At 34.3% G+C, this 21286-nt stretch overlaps 1 protein-coding gene across 3 annotated transcripts in view; it reads right to left on the bottom strand.

Moving 5' to 3' along the window:
• Positions 1 to 19544, bottom strand: part of LOC121417247 — a 60856-nt gene extending 41312 nt beyond the window's left edge. For all 3 annotated transcript variants that reach the window (XM_041610888.1, XM_041610890.1, XM_041610889.1), the window contains exons 1-2: positions 19341 to 19544; positions 950 to 1051 (exon numbers count right to left, since the gene is read on the bottom strand). In XM_041610888.1, the coding sequence (XP_041466822.1) occupies positions 950 to 1025 (76 nt within the window). In that variant the 5' untranslated portion in view covers positions 1026 to 1051; positions 19341 to 19544. The remainder of the gene's footprint in view (positions 1 to 949; positions 1052 to 19340) is intronic.
• Positions 19545 to 21286: the final 1742 nt, after the last annotated feature.

Below are 21286 nucleotides of genomic sequence, written 5' to 3'. Positions count from 1 at the left end.
AATCGAGACCCTGCTTCTTATTTTTTTATGTTCTGTTGTGGATTATGTAGTGATGGTTCTGAGAGATAACATGGTTTGAGACTTTGAGTCGTGGTTTGAAATACCCACGCACGTTTGTTTGTTTATGTGTTTCCATTGCAGAGATGTGTTTGATTCCACGTTATTTTTTTATATTAAGGTACATGAAAATTCATCACCATGGAAAAACACAGTGACTTTTAATATTGTGTAATTTTGCAACTTTTGTTGAATTTTGACCTTGCCCATGCACATTTCAAGTCACTGCACCTTCATATGAACCATAATCACATCATGTAGGGTATCATTTTAACGAAAATTAAATAATCTATTCATTAATATTAATTAAACATTGATATTTACTAAAACCGAGGAGTGATTTTCGATCAAAACCAAAAGGAACCGCTGAGAAATTCACTCATCACCACAGAAAAAACAGTGACTTTCAATATTATGTAATTTTGCAACTTTATAATTTTGACTTTGACCCACATTTCAAGGCCCTGCACCTCCTTATGAACCATAATCATATCATGTAGGGTATTATTTTAAAGAGAATTAAGTAATCCATTTATTGATATTAGTTACACATTGATTTTTACAAAAACCGTGGAGGGATTATTGATCAAAGATTTCCAAACGTTTCTTGAGGAGTTTATTTTTTGCTGATAGTGATGATGATGATGAAAATGATGGCAATGATGATGGAGGTGATGATTGGAGAATTGAAATCCTACAATCGGAATCTGATAATGAATACTCATAATCGAAATGTAATGAACACTCTAATTTCTGAGTATCTCAGCCCTGCTTTGTATGCGAATTTATGATTTGTATGATTTCAGGGGAGCAAATTAATATTCTCATTTTATTTCAATTTCACTTTCCTGTGAGACACGCTGTGTTAATCAATAGTGAATGAATTACTTACCGCAAAATACGGGAGATAAAGATTGGGCGATAAAGACGGCGACAAGTATCAACTTTGACCAAACACATCTCTCCATATCTGAAGATCAGAATCAATGCTTCCCTGCATATGAAAAAAATACAATGTGTAATTATGCAATCACAGTTACATGCCGAGCGTGGTGGCTCAGTGGTAGAGCGCATGTACCATAGGGAATAAGTTGAGGTTTCGTTCCCTATCCGAGTCATATAAAAGGCTCGATAAAATTGGCCTTTATCCCTTCTCATGGGCTTTGCTATTGAGAATGGAAAAAGCAAATTTATACAGGACGCGTTAAACAATCACCTAATTGTCGGAGTTAGTTCCCAGGGTAAAAAATATTTTTTTGTATTTATTTATATATTTTTTTTTTTTTGGGGGGGGGGTTCATCATAACAACTTTTTTCAGAATAATAATAATAATAATAGACATTTGTATAGCGCCATCTATCTAGACACAATCTATTCCGAGGCGCATCGTTGTTCAGCTCGAGCTGCCTTTCAGCGCTCATGCATTCAAGGAATTATTCCTGCCGGGTACCCATGCACTTCACCTGGGTCGAGTGGAGCACAATGTGGATAAATTTCCTGCTGAATCATGAATATCATGGACGACATGCCCCGAAGCTTGTCATCCATGCTAGATATCATTAGCAGGGCGAATTTGAAGATTCAACCTCCTTTTTTCTTAACAGTTTCTTAACAGAGGTGCTGGCTTTTATTCCGCATACATTCGTAATTCCGAAGCTTCGTTATTCCGAAGGTTCGTAAGTCCGAAAACGAAATGATTAACGAACCTTACTTTATTTTCGGATTAACGAACCTTTGGAACAACGAACCTTATTTCGTTTTTGGATTAACGAACCTTCGGAACATCGAACCTTATTTCGTTTTCGCATTATTGAACCTTCGGAATAACGCCACAAATGTTCGGTTGAACTAACCCTTTTACGTTTTCGGATTAACGAACATCGAGGTATAGGCAATTTACGTGTTTCGAAATTAAGAAGTGTAACCTGATATTCGATAAGCAAGGAAAAAGGGAGACAAATGTGATTTTCTTATATTTCTGCTCTTTAGCATACCTACCAAATTATTTTTTTCGCGAGAGAGTGTAACGAGCAAGCGGTTTGAAGAAAAAATCAAAGCTGATGATGAAAAACTTGTTTTTTTGTGTGTGTGTGTCTATAACTGTTAAAAGAGCATGCCTGGGAGGTGGTTTGAGCATTAAACACGAAAGCACAAGCTTTCGGACATTTCGATAAGAAATGAAAATGAAACATTTTGAGCAATTTCTTTTATCATTAAAATATGTGCATCTAACTGAAGCATTAACACGAGCGCGAATTGCAAGCTTTAATATACTGAGTAGAAAGGGAACCTGATAAGGACTGCGTTTAGTGACTCATGAATAGGAAACATCAAATAATGCGAGTAAAAAACGCGAGCTAAGATATTCCAGCCTGAAAACTGGACATTTTAAGCCTTTTTATAACCAGAAACGGTGAGTACCTTTAACTCTAATTTCCACTTTGTTTAATATCCAATAGGTCTAATGACCACTTGGTCTATCAGCTATATAATCTATTGACCAGTTGACCTAATCGTTGATTGGTCTGATTTTCACTTCGTCTATTTTTCATATGGTCTACTAATGTCCGTTTAGTCCAATATAAATTATCATTCATGATTTATTTTATCTAAAACTTACCAATATGGTCATAAATAAATGAATTCACCATGCATTGATCGGTTAATACATGTCGTCAGGATCCGGAGGGGTAGTCATGGTAGTAGAGCCGGGGTAGGGCTGGTGGCGGGCGCAAATCCTCTTCGTGAAGGACTACCGAATGAATTATTTTAATCAAATATAGTTTTCTATGATTTGGCCTATAACGATTATATCAATGATGTTAAAAGTCATATCATACTCAAGATCATTGCATCACCGCATGCACATTATTCAAAGTATTTGGTAGTGATAAGTTGGGGACCTTGTAGCTTCTAAAGGTGGAATAGCGGAGGTTTCATCAGAATAACATCATTATGAAGAAAAGAACAAAACTGTAATGTAATTGATTGTGTGGATACGTATCTAGTAAACATGTTTATGCCTCTTTTATGATCACTGTTATGCACCATAACGCACGATACTTGACCTTGATCGAAAAAAGCTAAACGTTTAGTAGTTTGGGGATTCCAAAAGTTACAAAGCCATCAAATCATATTATTTAAAAATTCTTCTCCTATTCTACTCTTTTTTCTATTTCTGTTCTTTATTTACTTTTTTCTTCTTCTTCTTTTTCTTCTTCTTCTTTTTCTCCTTCTACTTCTCTTTCTTCTTCTTCTTTGTCTTCTTCTTCTTTGTATTTGTTCGCCTTTTTCTAGATGTTGTTCTTCTTTTACTTGTTCTTCTCCTTCTTGATGTTCTTGTGCTTACTTTTCTTTTTTTTACTTCTTCTTCTAGTTCTTCTTCTTCAAGTTGTTTTATGTAGGCCCTGGGTTCTTCTTTCTACCTTTATCACTCGCATTTCGTCTTAATTTATTTTTCGCTTGTTCTTTTTTTTAATTCCTTTTTTCATCTACTCTCATTTTTTTCATTTACATTTTTTAAGAGAATGGATAGGCCTAATATAAGGCCTAGAACGGACAACAGCATGCAATACAATATCAAATTTCCACAGTGTTTAGGTTCCAAAATGAAAAAGAAAAACACAAAATAACCATGATCCCAAATAGAAATTAGAAAAATTAAAAATAAACGTAATGAATGAGATACACTCTAGTAATTTGACGACCTGGAAATTAGTCGAGAGTGAATTAGGCGAAGTGGAATCTAGCCGAAATGGAACTTAAACCAACTGCAATATGAAACAAATGAATAATTCACCAAGTGGATTAGACTGACTGGTATTAGACTAATTCATGTTAGACTAACCGATAATTGCACGAACTAGTATTAAACCAAATGCCATTAGATCAAGTGACAATAAGATATTTTAGACGAAATGGCAATTAGACCAAATGAAAATTAGACCAAGAGACGATTAGCTCAACTGGGCATTACTAAAAGATATAAAACCAAGTGGTCATCGATAACCAATTGACTATTGGACCAAGTGGAAATAAGACCATCTGGCTATTAGACCAAGTGGTCAATAGACCAAATAAGAATGTGACTAAGTGGGCGAATTTTGTTAACCCAACTGAAGATTAGACCAAGTAATATTTGACCAACTGTAAGTAAACTGCTTAGTCTACAGGCGCAAACCTTAAATAAAACTAAAGTAAGTCTAGAGACAAGACTAACACAGATAGGGATCTGCTTTTTAGCACGAGTAATATGCAATGATTTAGTCTGTATATGCAGACCTCTTTAGTGACCTAACGAGCCACAAAAGTAGAGTGGCCAGATAAGCCAGATCTAGCAAAAGTTATCAAAATGGAAGTGAGAGAAACTTGCGCGCAAGAAAATAAACCGTTTTAATGGGGGAAAAAAACTGGAAAGACTTTATCATATCGTTGGGAACATGATTTTATCTTTTACTCGCGATTTCCTTTATTATACTTTCCTTTGATTTTTTTTCTGTCGTATTTTTTGAAGGGGACTATTACTACGGTTTAAACCAGTCAACCACTTTCCAAGAACAAAATGGTTGCACAACAAAGAAAACGGCGTTAATGTTGATACTCCAATTTGTTTTGATTTTCCATTGGTTTAGATTAATGAAAAATACAAGGTAATTTTTTAAAAGGAAAATTGCAAGATAGAAATAGCTCTGTGGTTGTTTATTTCATTTTGTCACCCCTTTTGAAAATCACAATCAACTAAGAGACCTTTGATTTATCAGGAAAATGTTTTTTTTTTTTTCTTTAAATATTTGTTGAAAATATAACATAATGGATCGTCTATTGAAACATAAATTACATTTACACTTTACAGCCTTCTAATGGGGCAAATGGTTATTGCACAGCTCCTAAGAACTACAATTAAAAAATTATACGCTTCATTTGGGTCTTCAATATAAAAAAATACCAGACCAGCCGTGCATGATCAAAATTGATGAGAAGTGATTAGAGATAAATTCCAGTTGTGGTACCGATCTCAAAATGAGCTTGAACAGAATCCATGAAATTACCACAAAAGTGCTTGTATGTACACGTACAGAATATGTTCCTAATATTTGTGGAAGAAAATGTGATTGATGAGAGAGCAGCAGAATAATGATGGAATTCCATTTTCAAGCAATATTAATACACTGTCTCACGTGTGTCTTCTCTGTGTTAGTGATCATCAGATTTTGAGTTAAGATGTCATGATTTAAAAAAAGATAAGTTTCATTTAAAGTACCAGCAGAGCAACATGTATAATTATATTTTGACACTTAATCTTGATTGAAAAGACTTTGTCATTGACACAATTTTTGCTGCAACTACTTTATTTTTTACCTTTAAGGTTATGACAATATCTTTTTTTGGGGGTTGATTTTGTACTTTAGATTTAGAAATATGAAATGAAGGAAAATAGTCAAACTTATCCGAGTATAAAACACTATCATTTGATATTTTTACTACAAATATGTGCAAAAAAATTGCCGATGCACGAAAGTGAAGTAGCTGATACACCATCTAATTACAAAACCAGCCCGGGTTACTAACCAATCTGCAACCCTTATTGATCATATTTTAGTAATGTTACTCATTTACCCGAGTCGGGAATTATTTTGTCTGATATCTCGGTCCATTTTTTTCGATTTTTAAGAGTCCTGTTTAGGTTAAAAAAATCATTCCCCGCAGCAAAAGTTCCAAAGAGTAACACCTAATAATATGGCAAGGTACAAACACCGTAAATAATATATTCATTACAAATTTTTCCACACGCTTAGATAGACACGTACCATTAGTCAACATGGTCAATAAATGTTCTAATGATAAAAAAGCTCCAAGACTCGATTTGATATCAAAATCAACATTGTGGTCGATAAATCATAAAAGAATTTGTACGCCGATAAAATAAATCGTTCCGAGAAGTCGGGTCGCAAATACACTATGAATAAATAATACCCTCCTCAAAAATTTGCGCAGTGAAAGACGAAAATACTTTTCAAACCAAATGATTCGTTTCAAGCATGAGATAAATAAAACATGGAAATCTCCAAACAATGCCTTGAATAATCATGGCGTAAATAACGCATAAAAATAATAGAACACGATAATGTCAAAATTTATGACTCTTTTCGAATAGCTGACATATTCAATCATTACTTTTCTCAGATTGGAAAAAAAAAATCTTGACAAAAATTTATCGATTTCATTCACCGACCAAATCCCAATTCTCCTTTCCTATTACCTGTATACGTAGGAATGAAAAAATGTATACAATGAACAACTAAAAAAAAAGGGAGCTATGGGCATGATTGTATAGATACTATTTTTTTCAGTGCGATAGAATATACCGTTGATCCATTAGTACACATATTTTATAATTCCTTAGATAATGACATCATACCAGACAATGTGAAAATGCCTAAGATAATACCAGTGTAAAAAAAACGAGAGAGAAATGTATTTTGTATTTTGCCTAATCTATCAAAGGTTTTGAAAGGGTGATATGTACGGGACTATCAATATTGTTGTTGAAATATAATACAATTTCCGAGAAACAAGGCCTAAATAATCGTGGAGCGTTGTGGCCCAGTGGATTAATCTCCCGACTCTGAAACATAGGGTCGTGGGTTCGAATCCCAACCATGGCGTAATTTCATTCAGCAAGAAATTGATCCACAATGTGCTGCACTCAACCCAGGTGAGGTAAATGGTTACCTGGCAGGAATTTATTCCTCGAAACGCAGCGCGCGGAACAGCTGCATTCACTGCTTAGCCAGGGTATTTATACTGCATATAATACTGTTGAGCACTTCTGACAAAGTAAGTATTTACCGCTTTACAAGCAACTATTATTAATATGTTATTATTGTCATAAAAAGAAATCACTCTGAAAAGGCGTTGCTCAATTTAATTAGCAAAACACACAACGAATTCATGTAGATGATAATCTCATGGTAAAAATGTCATTTTGTACCAAAATACCTATTTTAACACATAAGTACCCTTTTTGGGCATAGCCCTACCCCCCACCCGCCCATGCCTTCCAATCATCATAACGGTTGGATAGCAATTGTGTTTATACCCCCTCTCCCCTCCATCACGCTTGCCCTTTCGGTTTTCCCGGTTTATTATCTATTTTTCGGATTAACGAGCCCTCGGAATAACGAACTCATTTAGTTTTCGGACTAAGGAACCTTCGGAATTACCGCATACATTCGTAATTCCGAAGCTTCGTAATTCCGAAGCTTCGTAATTCCGAAGGTTCGGTTATTCCGAAGGTTCGTATTTCCGAAGGTTCGTCAATCCGAAAACGAAATAAGATTCGTAATTCCGAAGGTTCGTCAATCCGAAAACGAAATAAGGTTCGTAATTCCGAAGGTTGTTAATCCGAAAACGAAATAAGGTTCGTAATTCCGAAGGTTCGTTAATCCGAAAAAAAAATGATGTTCGTAATTCCGAAGGTTCGTCAATCCGAAAACGAAATAAGGTTCGTAATTCCGAAAATGAAAAATTATTCATTTTGGTAACAAAAACGGTGTTGTCATTACAAGATTACACGACACTATGCAATGACGATCGATAATACATGCATGTGTTGTGGCCAAAAGCATGTATTTCATTATGAATAGGCGCCCTGATCAAGCATAGGCTAATTTCGCTTTTATCTGAGCAATTGCTGCCTAAGCAAATGGTTTAAAGATGCAGGGGATCAAGTGTGTTGGTCGCGTGCGAGTAACATCTAGATAATAGGATTTGTATTGGAGGGGATGTCATTTTTAATAACAGCTTCTACTTGTGATACAAATAAAAATAATACTATAATAATGATCCTTGTGAGATGTTGAAAGCGCGAATCGCAAGCTCAAACTAGTAGACATTTTATGTAACAAGATGTGAACTTAAACATTCTGAGCAGTCTTTTTTAATCGTGAGAAATATGTGTATCTTTCTAAAGAATTAACTCGAGGGCGAGCTGTAATTTGTTTATAAACTGAACTGTAATCTTTTAAGTACTGCATTTAGTGACTCATGAATAGAATATATATCTCACGAACTAAATAATGAGAGCGCGAACCGCAAGCTTAAAATTTGTGATATTCCACCTGAAAACTGGACATTTTATATTTTTTGTAACCAGGAATAGAATGAGTTCCTCAATAAACAATACTTGATGCGAGCGAGAAACGTGAGCCAAAATTTTCGGATTTTCCAACCTGAAAACTGGACATTCTTGTAAAAATAATAATAACTGGGAGAACAGTTTTCAAAACTGAAGTGGCTTCCCTGGGTAAATGATATCTATATCATTATTATTCTAGGCCTACATGAAATTTCCAAAAGTTTGAGCACGTGATTCGCTCGCAACATCTCACAAGGATGCCCTTTTAACAGTAATTGACCAAAAAGGCGAATTTTACATCTTCAGATTTGATTTCTTTCCCCCCAAACCGCTTGCTCGCTACGCTCGCAGAAATGAAACGTAAATATATATATAATTTATCAATCAGTGATCACTTATTTTTTTTTTGCTCAATTCAATTACTACAAAACACACAACCTCTTTACACAGATGATAATCTCATGGTGAAAATATACGTTTGCACCAAATTGCCCCTATTGGCCCCTTTTTTGGCTTTGCCCCCCCCCCCCCCCCCCAAGGAAAATATATTTCGCCGCCACTGGTTGAGACACGTATCGTCTTCATGGCTAACTGCAAAAAATTCTTTAAATGTCCCCTTTAGATCAGGTCAGAGCTTATATATTTAAAATTTTTGTTTGCGATCTTGCTCGCAGTTATTATCTATATATATATATATATATATATATATATATATATAAAGCTCGCGCTCGCATTATTTAAAAAAAGTTTATCATGTTATTACAGATTTACTTTATTTTATAAGTGTAAAACTAATTATTGACTGTTAGGACTACCCTTTCAAAGAAACAAACAATAATCAACTTTAAGCTGCCGATCGAGGAAAATGTGGCTGAAAAAAATATTGACGAAAGTTCGATCCGCCGGGAGGGAGGCAGGGGGCACTTGCACCCAAAAAAATGAAATAAAAAATAGGAAAATGAATAGACCAGTTCGTAGTTACTTCATGGGCAATTTTGGTCAAATGACCTTTCATTTCTTTCATCATGATAGGCAGATTTCAAAGCAAGATATTACGTAAGCTTGCCTTACATAGCAGGATGAAGAAATTGAATAGACCAGGTGACTAGAATAGCACACCAATGAACCCTCAATTAAGGTATTTGTTGCATTCCTACTTTGAATGCATATCTTAGCCTGTTGCACAATGTACTTGACAAACTGTGAAATACCAGTCGTTCGTGGAAGCATTGTTTTTTTGTGGATGTAAATGAAAACGACAATTCAAAAGAATATATGAATAATCAAGACATCAAAGTTGGTGCTTATCTCATTAGATTTTAAAGCACCATGTCACTTTAGTACAAATGACCTTCTCCTGATCATGCGTAGAATCTTTTGATCATGCGCAGAAAGGAACTACGAACCGGCTTATATTTTCCAAAATGGGAAAGTTCCCGCTTCAAAAATAAATATGCCGTTCTTCGTGTTCTTTCGAAATAAAATACACTTATTAAAGTATACAAGTTAAGTTTTCAGGCTGGAATATTGCAAATTTTCAGCTTGCGCTTCGCACTCTCATTCGATTAGACATGCATCCTAAAGAGGTCACTAAATGCTTTCTTTAACAGGTTCCTTTTCTGGTCAGTATGTTTAGCTGCGTTTTGCGCTCGTGTTAATTTTTTAGTTAGATGCACATCTTTTTAATTATTTATTTTATTTTATTTATTTATTTCACATCTTTATCCAGAGTAGCCTGTTCAGCTTTATACAAACAAATATGTAAAATTACACAATATATACAATTAAAATATTCATTAAAAATCGCTGGTCTTCCACAGGGCTCTGCATAAATACCAAAAAACCTATAATTCATAACATAAAGAAAACATAAGTAAAGAAAACATATATGACAGCAATCTGCTCGGATTTTTAAAAACTTATTTTCTTTTTTTATTGAAATACCCTAAAGTTTTGGCTTGTGATTCACGCTCGCAACACCTCGCAATTATGCCATTTTAAGAATAATTGACCCCCCCAAAAAAAAAAAAACGTTTTACAACTTCACCTTTGAATTTGTTTTACCAAGCCGCTCGCTCATTACACTCTCTCCCGAAAAATAAAGCCTAAACATACGTTTTGCCATAAAAAGAAATCACTTCAAAAAAGGTTTTTCTCTACTTAATCACTATCAAACACACAATGACTTCAAGCAGATGATAATCTTAAGGGGAAAATATCACCAAAGTGTCCATTTTGACGTATGAGTTTCATTTTTTTGCTTTACCCCCAAACGAAAATTGCCTTCCCATCCTCATAACAATTGAACGGCAACAGTGTCACCCGCCCCCCCCCCCCTTGCCTCTGCCTCTGCTTTCCCGGTTTTCATTTTTCGGATTAACGAACCTTATTTTGTTTTCGGATTAACGAACCTTATTTCGTTTTCGGATTAACGAACCTTCGGAAAAACAAACCTTATTTCGTTTTCGGATTAACGAACCTTATTTCGTTTTCGGATTAACGAACCTTCGGAAAAACGAACCTTATTTCGTTTTCGGATTAACGAACCTTCGGAACAACGAACCTTATTTCGTTTTTGGATTAACGAACCTTCGGAACAACGAACCTTATTTCGTTTTCGGATTAACGAACCTTCTGAACAACGAACCTTATTTCGTTTTCGGATTATCGAACCTTCGGAATAACGAACCGGCTGAATAACGCCACAAATGTTCGGATTAACGAACCCTTTTTCGTTTTCGGATTAACGAACGTCGAGGTATAGGCAATTTACGTGTTTCGGAATTACGAACCTTCGGAATAAAGAACCTTCGGAATTACGAAGTGTAACCGGAATTACAGTAGTAGTAATAGTAGAAGTAGTAGTAGTAACAGTAGTAGTAGTAGTAGTAGTAGTAGTAGTAGTAGTAGTAGTAGTAACAGTAGTAGTAGTTCAAGTTGTCATAGTAGTACTAAAATGCTATTTATTAAATACGCCACTTAGCAGCCAAAGCTAGGGCCAAATTACATAGACTTTACTTTGGTTTGATTACACATTTTCATGTGCATTCCATTAATACAATTCAATGATATAATAAAAATATATGACGTAGAGAAAAGAGGTAGGAGAACAAGAAAGGTAGAAATGCAAGAGATGGTGGTAGCATGAAAAGAAGGATATATATAGAGAGAGAAGGGGGATAAGGAGAGGGAGACTGGGTAAAATTATTTATTAAGAAAAAAGTGAATCATACAGTGAAGAAGTGGGAATGAGACAATTTGAAAGAGTAGATAAGGAGAAGATATTGAAGGAAAGACGCACTGTGAGTAGTTAAGACAAGGAAACGAAAGGGATGCTAGACAAAGAAAGGATATACAGTAAATAATTTTGTGGGACATTCTTGCTTCACTCCAAAAATCAAGTTATTAAATCACATGATAAACACGATAAAAGGGGGTGATAATCAGATGAAACAAATCTCAGATTTCGACATGTCTTCATCCTATGGTAAATCTCCCAAACAACACATTTGTGTTACCTGCAAATTATGGCACAGTGGTTTGTTCTCCGCTCTCTAGTTTTATTGTTTTCTTATTGCTGCGGTTCTTCAATCCCAGATCCACCCTTTGTATTCACTCAGGGCACTGGGAAAAGGTTTCTCTCTCTCTCTCTCTGTTTAACAGGGGGTGCTGGCATATTTTCGACAAAAAAAAACACAGAATGTAGTCTTAATTACATTGTTGTTAATTAACATACCTACAGGACTTCAAGGGGGTGTTGCATGTGATGAGTAATAATTATACGCAGCACCCCCAGCCCCCTGCTTCCCAGGGCAATGTACTTAGTCTGCAGGCTCAAACCTTAAACGAAACTTAAATCATTCTGGGGACAAGATTAAAGGCGACCGCACACCTTACGATCGATCTGCGACCCGATTTCAGAACGAAATGTTATAGAATTTGATGCTAATATTGAGACTTGAAATTTTTTACTGTGTAATGTTCTAAATCATCGTACGAATACCTATGTTCAAATTTGTGACTATGCTATCATCCTTAGAATAAAAGCAAATGTAATATCTAGTCGGAATTGCGTCATAGTATTCGTACGATTGGCTACGATTTGAAGCTAATTTGGCATTTACTCCAAAATAAAGGCTTGCAATCTTTCAAAACGGTTATATAGTATTCTTTCAATTAATTTTAACCTCAAATAAAATGATATGTACCATTCACTTTTTCAGAAAATTAGCTAAATGCGATTTGTTCCAAAGTCGGATCGCGAACAGTCATAGGTGTGCGGTGGCCTTAACACAACTTGCGATCTTCTTTTTAGCACGAGGAATATGCAGTATGTTTTTTATAGTCTGTGTATGCAGACCTCTTTAGTGAACGAATGAGCCACAAGAGTAGAGTGGCCAGATATGCCAGATCATTGACCAAAAGTTCTTAAAACATGCAAGTGAGAGAAAATTGCGCGCAAGAAAAATAAACCGTTTTTATGTAATATGAAAATTACCCAAACAAATTGGATAGACTTTATACTATAGAGAACATCTTATATTTCACTACCCACTTCTTTTTCTCTTGATTTCCTTTTCTAGTGTTGTTTATGTCGTATTTTTTTAACGGGGCTTTGACTATTACCCAAGCGCCCCCATCCCCATCGCTACGCCAGTGAACCACTTTTCATGAGCAAACTTGTTGGACAGCAAACAAAATGATGCTAAGTTGATGCAACAATCCTATTTTATAGATGACGTTTGAAGTTATACCCAAAAAAATGCTAAACTGAAACCTACTTTATTTTGGAGGAAAATTGCACTATGGAAATAGTCCTGCAGATATTTATTTCATTTTTGCTACCCTTTTTGACGTTTGATATAATTCAAGAGACGTTCAATTTATCAGGAAAAATGTTTTTCATTAATCACTGGTTGAAAATATAACATTTATGATAGATTTTCTATGGAAACAGTTATTACATTTACGATTTACAGGCTTCTAAAGGGGCAAATGATTATTGCACACCTCGTTAAAATTACAAAGAAAAACATTAATCGCTTCATTTGGGTTTTCAATGGCAAAATACAGACCATTCATGCATGCTCAAAATTGATGAGAAGTGATTAAAGTTAAATTGCATTCGTGGTAACGATCTCGAAATGACCTTGACAGAATCTATGAAATTACCACAAAAGTGTTTGTAGGTATACAAAACAAATATGTCCCAAATAGCTCGAGGAAAAAAAAGCGTAATTGCTGAGAAATGAAAAAGATTGGTACGGAATTCCACGAAAGGTTTGTTTTTTCCGAGCAATAATAATAGACTGTTTTTTTCTGTGTTAGTGATTATCAGGACTATCGATTTCGAGCTAAGATTTTTTATGATTTTGAAAATGATTTTAAGTTTTCATTAATACACTAGATAATATTCTGAAAAATAACCTTCATTTAAAACAGTTTCTCTTGAAATAATTGTTAATTGCTACTACTGTTTTTTTAACCTTTAAAGTTATTATTTGGTAATTTAGATTTTTTAAAGTTTTGTTTTGGGTTTGTTTTTTGCTTAATGAAATAATGGAAAGTGGTCTGATATATCACAGAATAAAACACTATCGTTTGATGCATAACAATGAAGTAGCTGATACACATGTTGCTTTCGTAATAAGAGCCCTGTAAATGAATAAGACGCAAATGTGTCAGGTAAAGTTTGAATATTCACTGTTAGAAAATTCATCCTTAAAATAAAAGAAGTTCCTGCAGCAGAGTCTCGAGAACACCTGTAATCTATACCAGATTGCGTAATCTTACAGGAAATTGGTATTTGGTGTATGGAATCTTACAAATTTCCTTAAATAAAACACACTTTCCCCTTTTTAAACAGACCTGTTCTATTAAATTGAAGAAAAATTCATGTTTTATGAATTCAATTCAATTCAAAATGGTTTATTAAAAATCCTTTCTTTGCAGCCAAAGCCGAATTGCGAAAGTTTACATTTCAAACAAAATCATCAATAACAAGGTAAAAATAACTTATAGTACTACGGACAAATTTCAATATAGACATATGTGTAACAAAGTATTTCATAAAGAAATTCAAATCAATACTCACTGATAAATGAAACAAAAATGGAAAATATTCAAAGTACATGTAAATATGAGTGGATACAGGAAATGAAATGGAAAGCAGAAATGAAGAGAAATACACTCTAAAAAATGAAGTGCCAATTCAGCTCCCAAAGAGCGCGCACAGCGACTGCACCCCGGAGCGCTGACCCGTCAAGTTCAAATTTGAACTAGGCAAATCAGCACTCCGAAGCACAGCCACCATACACGCTCCTCAAGAGCCAAATCAGCACCTCATCCCCTAGAGTGTAATTGAAGAGAGAAGAGAAGCAGAGAGGGGGAGAGAGAAGAGAAGAAATTGATAGTGAAAGGGAAGCTGAGAAAAAAGGCGAAAAAGCAATTAGGTCACATGTTTTCATACATACTTGCAATGATACATATTTTGGCAGATTTTTGTGATTTCAATTAAAATATTAAGTTCACGACTAGATATCAGTGAATAATTGCTCATATGGAAGAAAAATATTTTGATTAACAAAGTAAAATGAGATGAAATAAAACTTGAGTTCTCCAACATAAAGAGAGCTCAACATTAGAATTATTATGTACATATAATCTGCATTTTACAAAAAGCAACAATCTTTTAATGATATCCTATTTAAAGAGTCAAATGAATGTTGAATAGCTTGATATTATTATACATGTAACGATAGGGGAAGATATATAAACAAAACTACTCCTTGTAATCAATTCTTTTAGAGTTTAGGTGACGAATCAAAGAGGGCAAGGGGCTATTTCTATATCGTGAAGTTCGACATCGCATCTCTACTATTCCAGTCGAGCTTCTGGTCTGATATTGACAAGTCCTATTTTGAGGTAGAAGATGATGCAGTTTAGACGTGGGGATTTGCATAGACTTCGCAAACGCAAGACAGAGTTTGATCCGTCTATCTTCAAGAGACATCAGTTTTGACTGGAGTAAAGCATGCTCATATGAAGAATATGCTGCTCCAAAAATGATTCTAAGGGCACGTTTCTGAATACGTTCGATGACTTGTACTTGTTGTTTTGTTAGTGCTCCTGACCATACAGGTACAGCATATTCAACAACTGGTCTCACGAAACTAGTATATACAACTATAAGGTCCTGAAATGACAGACTATGATATTTCAAAGTGCGAAGAACATACAAAAGACTATTTGCACGCTTGACCATTTACAGAATGATTTTGTTATTGCTTTCTGCAAAATCTTTTTTTTTCTGTAAAATCCCAGTGTAGATGTATAACGGTATTTAAAGTAAGTTGATATTAAAACCACCCATGATAAAGGGAGGTTTATTTTCTTGGGTTGTATGAGAATGATATTCTTGTTAGGAATGGCTAATTACCGAATTACCGATAATGATCCCTATTGTATATGAAGTCTCTTAAAGGTAAATGCTAGTTTTGGTAACGATATCAAAATGAGTTCGTACAGAATCCAATGAAATGACCACTAAAGTGTCTGTTTGTATAAATAAAACGCATGTGCCAAAGGATTCTGGAAGAAATTGTGTAATTGCTGAGAAATCAGCATATTAAGCACGGGATTCGGGTAGGGCGTCGGGCCCGACGCCCTAAGCAACAATTATACATTGTCCCACGTGCGCTTATCTGTGTTGGGGATTTTCGGTGTGAACATTTTCCAGCGTAGATTTCAAGATTTCACAAAGTCCGGTTAATGTAACTATACCAGATCTAGATCCTCGATGATATACTGGCAATTAAGCCTTGTTTTACAGACTTTCTCATGAAATCAGTGTTAACTGCAACTACTGGAATTTCTCTTTAACGTTAATCTGATGATATATTAATAATAAGGTATATTTTGTCATTACTGAAATGCAGATCGTTACGTGAATAATTGTAGACGAGTTAATCTGATACATATGAACAAATCCATCTGTATCTCATGTGTGGTCTATATTTTTGTTAGAACAACGGAGCCCCGGTTATACAAATATCTTCGTCTTGTACATTGTTTTTTTACTTTTAACCCTGGTTTGTTTACAGTATTCCTTTCATGATTTTTTTCTTTGCAGTGGAAAATATTTCTCGTACAGAGGTAGACATTTGCTTAAAAGACAAGTCCAACCCAACAAAAACTTGATTTGAAAAAAAAGACAAAAATTCAACAAGCGTAACACTGAAAATTTCATCAAAGTCGGATGTAAAATAAGAAAGTTATGACATTTTAAAGTTTCGCTTCATTTGACAAAACAGTTATATGCACATCTCGGTCGGTATGCAAATGAGGAACTGATGACATCATTCACTCACTATTTCTTTTGTATTTCATTACATGAAATATGACATATTTTTGTTATCTCGTCATTGTCATGTGAAATTCCTCCCTGAACACGTGGAATTCCATTAAACATTTATGTGCTTCAGGCAAGGAGGTCCTAATCTCCAAATTCGTAAAAATTGAAATATTGCATAATTCAATCAATAAAAAACAAAAGAATTAGTGAGTGAGTGACATCATCGACTCTCTCATTTGGATGTAACTGGCTTGTTCATGTAACTATTTTGTTAAAAATAAGCGAAACTTTAAAAAAATTTTACTTTCTTATTTTACATCCGATTTTGATGAAATTTTCAGCATTCTGCTTGTCTGATTTTTCTCTATTGATTCAAATCAACATTTTTCTGAGGTGGACTTGACCTTTGAAAATGAATTACATGATTTCTCAATGTTATTGCACGTAATATTTAAGTGTCAAGTAATTCTTCTAAAGATTTCAAAATGGTGGTCTCGCTAGTTATTATTTTAGAAATAAAAGTAATATCTTCAGAATATTTTTTCATAAATAAAATGTATCTGTCACTATTAAAGATACTGGCAAATTATCAGGTATATCATCAGTTGATGTAGCAGACTGACAGAGCTTGTCTGTGTTGATAAATATATTTTCCAGTAATTATTATTATTATTTTATTCAGCACTTAATCAAAAACAAGACAGCATGTACAATGCAAGATAGAGAAAGAGTACAAAAATACAAATATTTGTTAGACCCTTTCTCACCCAACAGCAGAGGCGGATCCAAGGGGGACCCCCCCCCCTCGCATTGGCGGAGCAAAAAAAAAGAAGAAAAAAGCGAAAGGAGGAGAAAAAAGAAAGAGGGAGATGAGTGAATAAAATAAGATGAGGGAAAGACTTACATTTTTAAATATTTCATCTTACTTCATAAATTTTTTGCTCGCGCTCCCATTGCCTGTTAGGTGATATTTATATCTTGTTTAATATGGATTTTAAATATCAAGTATGGAAGTCAATATACAAAACATTTTTCACCTCTGATATCGAACTTTCATTATTTGTGTGATTTGCAAATTGATTTTGTAAAAGTGCTCTGTAAAAATGTCTGAATATTATAATTTTATGCTCGCGCTCCGCGCTCGCAAATTTTTATTCATCAGGTACCTATTATTTTCGTGTATTCCATAAGGTTTTCAGAGTATCCCTTTTCAGGTCTGATTGTCAAAACGTATAAGCTAGCGCTGCACGCTCGCATTTTGATTGGCGAGTTATGTATGTCTCAATATTGATTATACAACAAACTTATCATGACAGTATATCAAAAATTTTGGCTCGCAATTTGCGCTCGCATTATTACCTAAAATATAATGACAAAAGTGCTTGAAATGTCTAGTTCTTAGGCCATTATATCATCAGATTTCGCGCCCTCAGGCATTAATGAATAACATATTAATTTGATAATTAAATTCTCCCTTTTGTTTCATCTCGTGCTTAGCAAAAAGAGTATTACAAAAATTTAATTAAAAAGAGTCATCATTTTCATATGATGACACGTCCCAAGGATTTCCCGGTCCATGTTCAAATTCCAATAATGAAAAAAACTCCATATCCTCCTTACAATTTTCCTACAAAGTGCTTGAAATATAGAGCTGAAATTGATTCTCTATTTCAAATCGGAATACCAAAAAGTTACGTTCGGGCTGCGAGCTCGCTTTGATTTTCATGATAAAAGATGTATTTAGAATGCCTAGATTCTAGGTCTAAATATTAAAACACGCGCGCGCATATTTATTCAGATACTCAACTTGTTGTCTATTTAAATAGTTATACAATTTCAGATCACAATATCAAAATTTTCTGCCCGCGCCTTGTGCTCGCATTATTAATGTAGGAAGATCCCCTATATAATTACTCATTCTGTTCATGATTTACAAAACATGAATAGTGTCCCATTATTAGGTCTAAATCTCGATTTTTTTCCGCTCGCGCGTCGCGTTCGCATCAAGTACTTAGTTATATAGCTATCCTGTTCACGATTTAAAAAATTGATTACAATTTTCCGTTCTTTATTAAGAAATGTCATTTTTTCAGCTCGCGTTTGCGCTCGCATTATTAATGTAAGAAAGATCCCCAATTACATCCTTTTCATGATTTACAAAACATGAATAGAGTGTCTCGTTCAGTAGGTCCAAATCTCGAAAATTCCGCTCGCTTCGCGTTTGCATGAATTGTTTAGTTATATACCTATTCTGTTTAAGTTACAAAAACAGCTTAGAATTCCCATTTTTTAGGTAAAAAATGTCAAAAATTTTCAACTCGCTCTCATTATTTCATTTTGTATTATGTAACGTTCTTATGGCTAACTGCAAGCAGTCTTTAACAGATACCTTTTCCATCAGTTCATTTCTGCTTGCGCTTGGCGTTCGTAATAATTATTTTGTTGCATACACATCTTGTTCAGGATTGCCTAGAATATTCAAATTTTAAGGAAAAACACATATCTCTGAAAAAAAATTAGCTCCCGCTTTGTGCTCGCATTTTTAAAATAAGGATTATGATACTACATATGTATGTCTATAAAGCTAAGAAGTGACTATTAGGACTACCCGTCAAAGAAACCAAAAATCGTTTTCGAGCTGCCGATCATCATCATCATCGTCATCATTATAATCATACTCATCATCATTGTTAACGCCCTCACAGGGATCTTCTACATCATCATTATCAAAAGTATCGTTTATTTGGATATTTCCAATTTAAAAAAAAGAATTCAACTTTAAAGCATCTTACCTTACGGACTTGCTAGATGAGCATAAGTCAAAACTCAAGCTATATAGCAGAAACAGTTCAAAACTCAAAAGAAGAAGTCGCAGTTAGCAAAAATGTCCCCCGTTCCTCAGCTCCAGATTCGAGATTCTAAAGCAGTGTGCAGTTGGGCGCCAAATAAATCTCGTTACACATCAAAAGACATCCATGGTAGTGTCGTATTGAAAATCAGCGAACCCAATAACCTAAGCGTCATAAGAGTAGTATTTTTAGTAGTAGTGTTTATTGGCAACTTCAATTCATCTACAATATAAAATAAATATAACAACTAGAACTTTTTTGTATTTAAAAACACCTACACAACTCATAAATTTAACATCATTTTCTTCATGAATGTTACAATAAAACACAATGTCAGACATCTTAATACATAACTATAAATAACATTGATGATAATTATACGCATCAAGAAGAAACTTATACAGTAAATTCAACATATTGAATTTTCTTTTCAGTGTCAAATAGAAAACATAAAAGAGAGATTTTCCAAATACAAAAAAATAAAAATAAATCATTAATACAACCTATACGAATTGAAGCCATTAGCATATATACTACAAGTTTACTACTTGTAGTCGATTTGATCTATAATTTATGTTATATCAATAAAAAAAAATGTTTTAATATATATCCGCACAGCTCGAACAGCCATCGCACTGGGTGCTATAACTTTAATTAATCATATTATAAAACAGAACCACGGGTCTTGCGTACTGATGCTCCTATAAACAACTTTTGAACTGAAGCTTTAAGATAGCAGGATTCTTATGGATTCTTCCAGAACATCCACCAGGTTGAACAAAATAAAAAAATAAATGAATAAAAAAAATCAGTCAAACAATGCTTCAGTCACGATCCCATTCGAAAAATGGATTGGTCCGAATTATTATTTCTTGGTTAAGAACTTCTGTTCGAACAAATACAACTTGTCAAAAAAGTCAGACAACGCAACTCCTGGTAGATGTGAACCATTAATTTGATTGATTTTCACCCAAATTATGCGTTGGACACACATTAATTCAGAAGGCGTTCTTTTGGCCATTTTTTGTTTTGTTTCATTACTCCAGTAAAAATACGGCTTTTTTGGTTTGGTTTGGTTTTATTTACCGTATAAAAATCACAATAAAATACATTGCACAAGATATGATATTAAATATAAATATATAAACATGCACATAAAAATATACGGATGGATCACTCTATTCAGAGCCATTGATATAATGGCTCTGTTCTTCCTAGAGGTCCAGTCAAAGTAACATGAGAAAAGATAATAGATTAATGATAACACGTATTTAAAATATTACTAATTAAAAACAAAAAATACAAAAAAGCGAGTGGTAAACAAAATAATAATTATTAGACTCAATTACAATATATATATATATATATCCTAACCATTCCTAAACATGTACTTAAGGATACTTAAGTACATAATGACGAATATTTAGCACAGGTGAAACCAAACTAGAATCACCAACGCTAATCACAATCACGAATTCAAAATCTTTTCTGGAGGTGAATTCTAGTTAAGTTTCATTCAAATTACAGTACGAAATCATAGTCGGATCCAGCTTTTGGCGAAAGGGGGGTGGGCGCACTGCCGAGCGTCACACATATTTTTGCACTTCACCAGCGCCATAAAAGAAGATGTTGAAAAAGGGAAAAAGTAAGTCTGACCTTGTCAAAACAAACGCACACACACACATGCATAATATATATATGTGTATGTATATATATTTACCTAAATGACTCATGAGATAGAGACACATATCTCACCGACAAATTAATGCGAGCGCGAAGCGCGAGCTGAAATGTTTTTAGTATAATGACCTGAAAACAGGAATAAGGTGCCTGTTTAGGATTGTTTGTAGTAACTCATGAGGAGAATACATATCTCACTACACACATAA

Source organism: Lytechinus variegatus, chromosome 6 (assembly GCF_018143015.1).
Source record: "Lytechinus variegatus isolate NC3 chromosome 6, Lvar_3.0, whole genome shotgun sequence".
Taxonomy (NCBI): Eukaryota; Metazoa; Echinodermata; class Echinoidea; order Temnopleuroida; family Toxopneustidae; genus Lytechinus; species Lytechinus variegatus.
Note: the sequence above shows the minus strand (reverse complement) of the source record. Positions and strands in the feature narration are given on the sequence as shown.